General features: G+C 43.3%; 1 protein-coding gene across 2 annotated transcripts; it reads left to right on the top strand.

The window, feature by feature from the left end:
- Positions 1,057-8,071, top strand: LOC8055989 (AUGMIN subunit 8). Of its 2 annotated transcripts, none has more exons than XM_002462355.2 (7): positions 1,057-1,366; positions 2,858-4,198; positions 4,682-4,801; positions 5,086-5,202; positions 5,295-5,384; positions 6,001-6,108; positions 7,380-8,071. In XM_002462355.2, the coding sequence occupies exons 2-7, from the start codon at positions 2,936-2,938 to the stop codon at positions 7,449-7,451; spliced, it is 1,770 nt and encodes a 589-aa protein (XP_002462400.2). In that variant the 5' UTR covers positions 1,057-1,366; positions 2,858-2,935; the 3' UTR covers positions 7,452-8,071. The 2 variants fall into 2 exon arrangements, with proteins under 2 accessions (XP_002462400.2, XP_021308906.1); XM_021453231.1 differs by lacking the exon at positions 1,057-1,366 and adding an exon at positions 1,559-2,640 and having other exon boundaries at positions 7,380-7,720.

Genomic DNA, 8,194 nt, shown 5'->3' with positions numbered 1-8,194 from the left:
GGCTGACTGGGCCCCTGGATAGCTCGATCGGGGTGAGAGCAAGGCTGAAGCTTGAAGAAACGTTCAACAAAAACAAAACCAAACACGACTTTTATCTCCGAGAGATTAGGTCAACTATTCAGGCCAACCGAGGCACTACTACCTGCGGTGCACCGCGCCATGCGCCGCCCGGTGGCCGGCAATGACCAATGACCCGGGCGTGGCTGTTCGTGCGTGTTAGGCCTTGTTTAGTTTTAAAAAAATTTGCAAAATAGGAATAGTAGCACTTTCGTTTGTATTTAACAAATATTATCCCAATCATGAACTAACTAGCCTCAAAAGATTCATCTCGTCATTTCCGACTAAACTGTGCAATTAGTTTTTATTTTTGTCTATATTTAATACTTCATACATGTGTCTAAAGATTTGATGTGACGGGGAATCTGAAAAATTTTGCAAATTTTTTCGAGAACTAAACAAGGCCTTACTCTACTTTCAGTCCAAAACAAAACATCAGATCAGATGAGCTAATCCCAGCAACTCCATCGTTTCCGAGGGGTGTCCTCCATTTGCTTTGCACCGGCGAGGCGAAACATGCGGCCGCCGGGAATTGACCTTTTCCAGCTTTCCTGCACCCTGCACAGGCTCTTTTTCTTTCATCAGGTCTGCCGCCATGGCCCATGGCCCAGGCATTCCATTCCAACAAGCCTAAGAGCAAGGTCAATAATAGAGCCAAGTGCTTGGCTATAAGCCAAATAATTAGAGTCAAGTTATACAATAAGTTGTCTCCTACTTGTCTCTAAAACACATTCTCTTTCTTCTTTCTTCTCACAATATTTGCTTTTTGGGCCCACTACTACCTATGCATCCGTGCCCAGCTTGGTGCTTAACTAAGAGACAAGCTATCATCTCTCTCCTCTCTTCTCTCCTCCACATCAGCATTAGCTTGGCTATAAGCCCATTATTGTACCTGCTCTAACGGACGCTCGGCTCGGGTGCACGCGCCGGGGGACACGTAGTGGGAACCGCGCGGTAGCTTAGCGAGAGAGGCGCAATTAGAGAGCCGTTTGGTCTCCCTTAACTCGGCGACCCACTCCTTAATTCTCTACTTCCCTGCCGCCGAGGCAAACCGTCCTCCTGACCTCCTCCTCCTCCACCTCCACTCTCCCACGCCGCGCGCGGACCGCCCGCCCTCTCCTCCTCCTCCTCCCGCTCCAAACAGGAACCGCGTCGATCCCGCGTGCCGTGTCCAGGAGATCCCGCGACCCGGCGGGCGGCGCTGCGACTGCGAGGCTGAAGACAGACGCGGCGGCGGATTTATTAAGGGCGTCGCCGGCTCGGGGCCTCTCTCCGCGCGATCGCTGCTGGCCTGGGCCGCGCTCTCGAGGTGAGGAGGTTTCTGGCGCTTGCTGCGTGGGTTCCGGAGCTAGGGTTTATATAGGAGGACCTGTTTGGTGCGTAGCGCCGTGTCGATCTATTCGGAGTTTCTCCTTTTCCCTCGATTTGAGCTGGGGAGCAAGGATGGGTGACTTTGCCCGGGCGTGGGGGGGGCGGGTGATCGGGGTGTGCCGATGGGAGAGGTGATTGGGCTGCCCCTGCTTAGTGTTGATCGCGAGCTCGGCTGGATTTAGGTGGTGGTTTTGGAATTTCGGATTCGCTCTCTGCGGGTTTGTACGGAGGGAGGACGCTAGAGGTGAATTTCCGGTCGCTCGTCCTCGTGTTCTTCGCCGGCCCGCTGTGCCACTTGGGCTTCTCGCTGCGGATTGTACCGACAGTTTTGGCATGGAGTGACTCGTGATTTGGTTTGGTTCGAACACGACTCGTGCTTGCTTGGCTGCTTGCCAAATTAACCTTGCCATTTGCAGACATTTGTTTTTGCTCCGTGCTTTGGGCACTGCGTCGGTGATTTGGAAGCTTAATTACCCCGCGGTGCATTTTTTAAAGACTGGTTGCTTGGCGCCAGTACATTACCTATTCTTTTAAAAAATGTTAGACGAACATGTACCAAAACCCAGCGGTAGATCTTCAATTCCAAACTAAATGACCCTCCCCATGCTATTTGTACTTAGTGTGCTCTTGGTGTCTGAATTTCCCAAGGAACTATTGTTTTATTCACGCAACACTGCTGGCAGCATGTGCATTACCTTTGGGTACAACGAACTTTTGCAACATTAGTCGATTTTGTCCAAGTGAATTCTCGGCAACTTCAAGTGAAGTCTGTCATATTTTTCCCTTGTCTCTGTCATGGCGGGCAAATCCTTGATGCATGTGCGTAGCTCATAAGTGGCAAGTATTAAAAAAGGTCCCTGTTTCCCATGCTGCTTCTGGCGAGAAATTATTAGGAAACTGATTCGTCTCACATGCATGTGCATTGTCCTGTCTGTTCTAAAACCATCAGAATCTCCACGAATAATGTTTATTTGCTTTGTCCCTTGCTCAATTGATGTATGATCCCATGTAGCAGCTGCCATTTGTCCAAAAGATCTTCTTTTTTATGCTTTATAGTAGATCTACAATGCATTTATACATTCTGATGACACCTTCCTCCCCTGTTTCCTAGCCTCCATATAGTCACTCCCCTTCCCAATTTGCCATTATATCCACACGAGAGGGCTTTGGGGCACTAATTGTAGCTGTTCATAGTTTCGGTGATTGAAATTGGTAAATTTTCATTTCCATACGCAATTCAGTCACCTACAATTTGTTGTCTTATGGATGACTCAGTGTTCATTGTTTTACATGCTAATTTGGTGCCCTTTATTGTTTTTTCTTATGAGCAGAAAGTTCATGTTGCTTGTTTGGAATTGAAATTTAGATGAGTGCTGTTCTTAATTTGAGGCTTACCCTATTTATTTGGTGTCTGGTTGTGTGCCTTTAGGTACATATTGGTGGTTGCAGCAAGCTGGTTTCTCGAGATCCACATTGATGTGGTTTGTTCTGGAAATTTCTATTCTTCATGGATGCTCTTAAGAGCTATGCAAAGAAGGCTGATCTTGGTGGTGAGACTCTAAGACCACCACTAGTTCCATCAGAGAAGCACAATGCTTTCCGAGTGAGGGAAGTTGCATCCAGGTGCAAAACTGATCTGGCTGATGCCACTAAGACAAGGCGATGTACATCACCAAGTCTTGGCCGGACCTCAGCAGCTGAAGGCACACCAGCACCCAAAAGAGCTCAATCAGCAGACAGAAGAAGGCCGTCAACACCTTCAACCCCTCCCTCTAAGGGGTCCACACCCTCAACGCCGGCATCAAGGTCCATTACACCAGTTCGTGATACCACTAGAGACTTACACAAGAGTTCCAAGCGTATAGCAAGCACAAAGGCTCCTGATGGCTTGTGGCCAGCAATGCGTAACTTGTCTTCCTCCTTCCAGTCAGAATCTGTGGCTGCACCTACTACAAGAAAAGATAAGGTAGTCACTGCCTTGGATTGTAGCAAGGGGCAGGAGAGTGTTCTAACCGAGAGGAAGAGAAGTCCTTTCAGAAGGAAAAACAATGCTGAACATTGTGAGAATGCTCAACCTTCAGAGGAGCCCCCTAAGAGGGTAATTGAGCAACACAGATGGCCAGCGATAGCTGGGCAGGCGCCAAAGAATTTCATGTCAAGAAGCATTGACCTTTCTGACAAAGCTACTAGACCAGTCCTATCATCAAATACATCAAGAGGCCTTTCTCCAAGGAAGGCACCTTCTGTTGGACCAGTCCAATCATCAAATCCATCAAGAGGCCTTTCACCAAGGAAGACCCATTCTGCTGAAGCTTCAGTCAAACTGTCGAATCAATCATTGGATGAAGTGGCAAGGAGTTTGGCTATTCAGGCAAGCAGAAGAGATGATAAGGTAGATTCACAGACAATAGAGAGATCCAAATCTTTGAGCCGACCAAACAGAACCGTTACTTTTCCTGTTCCAATTCTACAACGCCCATCATCACCAAGCAGAGCATTGCCAGCTGCTTCCTCAACTTCCAGGGTCTTTCATAGCCCATCTCGGACAAGGCCGTCAACACCCTGTCGGTCCCAAAGTGCTGGAGCTAACCAAGCAAGTGTTCCATCTCCTCTTATCAACTACATGGTTGATGCGCGAAAAGGAAAGAAGAATGCCAGCCAAATCGAAAATATTCACCAAGTGCGTTTGTTGCACAATAGACATTTGCAGTGGCGCTTTATAAATGCTCATGCAGAAGATGCTTTATCTTTCCAAAAGGCTACTGTTGAGGTAAAAATTAGCAAATTATCTAGTTGCTCTTACTTTTTTTTAATCTAATTTTACTTTAATCGGCTTCGTTTGTGTCATATTTCCTTGTTCTCTTTTGGAATCCAGTACTTTATGCTGTTAGAGGCTTAGAGCAACCTCTACTATAACATAACAGCAGTTCATGTAATACTTCCTCTTCACAAGTTAACCTTGCAGCTGCAAAATAAATACAAAATTAAACATAAGCTTTCTGACTAGGTTACTAGGCACTTTTCTTCCAAAATCAATTGGTTTTGTAGTTATAGTACCAACTGTTTGACTAAAATAGCTGAGAGAAACTTTTTACTCTGTAAAATTTGCCAATATATATGATTTTGTATTTAGAAGTTTGTTTGTGATCTACTACTCCTTAGAACTGGAACTTTTTTTGTGAACTTGTTTATTTTTAGTTTTTTTAGTGATTTTATTCATGAAACTAGTTTTCTGTCTTCTTATGTGAAACAGAATACCATTTATAATGTTTGGAGGAATACTATAAGCCTGCGGGATTCTGTTAATATGAAGAGAATAATGGTGCAACACTTTCAGCAAGAACTAAGGCTTTACAACATTCTGAAAGAACAGGTACATTCCAGATCATTACTTGCTACATGGTACTAGTATAGTATTACTATTGTGTTAGCATGGTAATGGTAAAATGTGGAAAAATAAAAGTTCACATTGTTTGATTGCATTGAACAGCACATTATATAAGTATAGATTTATTTATTACATTTTCTTTTTGAAGGAAGATGGTACAAAACATAAAAATTATGACTATTTGCAGTACTTTTAGCACTTGTATTGCTGTAGTTATTACCGTCAATCAAATGCACAGATCAGCATTTCTAAAAGTTGTTTTGGTTCAGATTGCTTACCTTGAACAATGGCCAACAATAGAAAGGGAGAATAGTATCTCTTTATTAGGGGCAACTGAGGCTCTGAAAGCAAGCACCCTGCGCCTGCCAGTTACATCGGGGGCAAAGGTATGCTAGGAACTCTATTAACTGAATTGCACACATTTTTTAGTATGCTGTTCTTGTGATTTCTGCCATGTTATTGACTATCATATGAACAGGCTAATGCAATTGCTCTCAAGAATGCTGTAAGCTCAGCTGTTGATGTCATGCAAGTTTTGGGCTCATCTGTTTGCTGCATGCTTTCAAAGGTCAGATAATTGCATGCATTTGACTTTGAGTTTAGTATTCACTTTTATGTTGGTTTCTTTGATAAAATGAGGTCTTTATGTCATAGGGTTGTACTCATTCTGCACAATAGCTATGCAAAAGAATGTTTCAGATGCTCACCACAGGTGATGTTAACAAAGCAATGAGAAATGTTGTTCTCTGATAAAGAGTGATAAACCCACTTTCTTAAAGTTTTATGGAACTCAATAGATTATGACTCATCTACTAGCATTATCTTTATATTCAACCAAACTATGTCTGATGACAGTTTGAGAAGGTGTGCACCATGAGGTATGATTTAGGCCTAGAGCTTTATGCATGGTCCATTCTAGTCCCAGATCTTTATGATGGGTGTAAAAACGGTTTGCGTTAAAAGCATTTGCTAATCCATTGTGCCTCTGAGCCATTAACAGATGCGCCTATTCTCCAAATAAAAGGATACCCAAACCAATTATATGTATTCTACTTGTTAACGCTTAAAAACTTGTTTTGCACGGTCTGAATAGGACCTTTACAAAACTCATGACCCCAGGTAGAACATGATATGTATTCTCCTTGTTAAGGTTTGTTTTGATTAACATTAGAATATCTTAACAGGTCACGGACAGCACATCCTTGGTTTCAGAACTCTCTGCAGTAGCAGGACAAGAGAAGGCCATGCTTGATGAATGCAGAGAACTCTTAGCTACAGCTGCAAAACTGCAGGTACTTACATTCTGCCTAATCTAATAAGTGCAGTGGACTGAAAGTTAAGAGGCTATAGTATCCCGCCCAATGTTTTCTGATCGGTTTATCGTTTCTAATCGGTCTGGTACCGATCAGGACAATTAATTGACGATTAGGATGATTAATCGATCTCTGATCAGTCTAATCATCCATATAATCGTCCAGCATATAGCAGGACTATATATATCATATATGTATATAGTTGCAGTTGCAACAGAAGGGAGAGGAGGAAGCAGGCAGCAGGGAAGAGGGAGGAGGAAGCAGCAAGCAGCAGCGGGCTGCTTGGATTGGAACTGCAAGGGAGGGAGGAGGGAGTGAGATGCACGCAGGCTCAGCAGCTCAGCAAATGCACGAGCAGCAAGCTCAGCAGCTGATGGCTGGAGTTGAGAGTGAGGACTAAGAGAGAGTGGGGGTGAGGTATATAAGAGAAACCCTAATGGGCCTAGGCCAAATAAATATAGCCCAGGCCAAAAGCAGTCCATCTGCCAATTAAGCTCTGATCGGCCAAGAGGCCTGATCGGACGATTAATCGACGATTAACCGGACGATCAGGTTTATGATCGCTCTGATCGAATCGGAGGCCCTAATCGAGTGCTAAGTACCGATAAGGACGATTAATCATGATTAATTGGACGATCAGAAAACATTGATCTCGCCACATTAGTTTTAAATTGCGGCCTTCAGTACCGTGCTGTTTAATTGTTTATCCACTAATTGGGGATCAACCTATCCTCATTGTGTTTGCACGATCTTTATCATCAGAAAGCAAGGGTCGTAGACTACAATTGCATAATTGCTTTCTACATTATATATGTGTAGTTTGGTACAAAGGTACTGTAGTTGTAAAAGACAAGGTGTCCACATAAATTCAATAGTTGCAATTGATGAGTTGTGATATTTTGATCAGAGGAGAAATAGAGTTACAATCTTTTCCCTCCAAGTGTAGTATGTAAACTATGACTGTCTCCTACCAGTAACTTTGTTCATCTCACCATTCACCTTAGCTTGGAATATCCCATGCAAAATTAATTGTAGCATATCTACTTAACGCCACTGAGTTTGTTATATGAAAGAAGCCATTGAACTGTAGTAGAGGAAAGTAGGCTTGTACAATACTTGACCATTGATGTCGAATACTAGTCTCGCATCGATGGATCAACTGTTTTACGAGTTTTCTTCTTGAGACACATGGCCACAGGGCCCACAGCAGCTTGTGCACAAAACTTAGCTATTTCGCAATTTCTGTTCAGGTGCAGGAGTCGAGCCTACGGACACATCTTGTGCAACAGAGACAAAGGCAAGGGTTGAATTTGGCAACCTGAACAAGATGCAGAAGCCCCAGGCCATGCCATTGAACAGATACAACTAGGCAAGTTGAACCTGCAACTATAAGAACTGCAAACAGAAAAGAAATCTGTAGAGACGAATAACAAATGTTAAACATCCCCTGGAGATTCATGGTGTGATGCAACAGCTAACTACCCCCAGTGCATAGATATGACAGGTTTACTGAACAGACCTCATCATATGTAAATGGTTTTCACCATATAATGCACTCCCAGCCTTTTCTAGTAATTTTTTTCCTTATTTTTGTTCCTTGTATAGAGTGGAGCCCTATTCTTTCCCATTGTATTTTTTGACATTTGGAAAGAAATACATAGAAGAAATGGATGGGCTGAGATCGTGATATCATTATTTTAAAGTTTTCCTTCTTAGAAACCTTTTAATAATAACATCTTTTAGCTGTGCTCTCTTTGGCAACGTAACCAACCCCAGCGTTATATTTTGAGTCCTGACATCGTATTCACATTCAGATTTATCTTTTCTGTACCCAAAAGTACTGGTGCTGAACATCACATCAGTTTGTATAAACAGATGGTAGTATGGATTGCTGTTTACTCAATAGATAACACTGGTGCCAGAGACGCATCAGTTTGTTGAACTAGAGACTTCGCTTGTTCTGCATTTTGCTTGTGTTGCCAGCAAAGTTTTAATGTTAATGTATCACCTTCAGCATTATCAGGCTCTTCACCTAGACTCACTAAGTACAATTAAGCAAGAGCAT

The sequence above is a fragment of the Sorghum bicolor genome, chromosome 2 (genome assembly GCF_000003195.3).
Source record: "Sorghum bicolor cultivar BTx623 chromosome 2, Sorghum_bicolor_NCBIv3, whole genome shotgun sequence".
NCBI lineage: Eukaryota > Viridiplantae > Streptophyta > Magnoliopsida > Poales > Poaceae > Sorghum > Sorghum bicolor.
Note: the sequence above shows the minus strand (reverse complement) of the source record. Positions and strands in the feature narration are given on the sequence as shown.

What these genes read in the sequence shown, in the direction of transcription:
- LOC8055989 (XM_002462355.2), top strand. Translation starts at nt 2,936, where the DNA reads ATGGATGCTCTTAAGAGCTATGCAAAGAAGGCTGATCTTGGTGGTGAG. An exon ending in ACAACATTCTGAAAGAACAG is followed by an intron (nt 4,802 to 5,085) that starts GTACATTCCAGA and finishes GTTTTGGTTCAG; the next exon opens with ATTGCTTACCTTGAACAATG. An exon ending in TTTGCTGCATGCTTTCAAAG is followed by an intron (nt 5,385 to 6,000) that starts GTCAGATAATTG and finishes ATATCTTAACAG; the next exon opens with GTCACGGACAGCACATCCTT.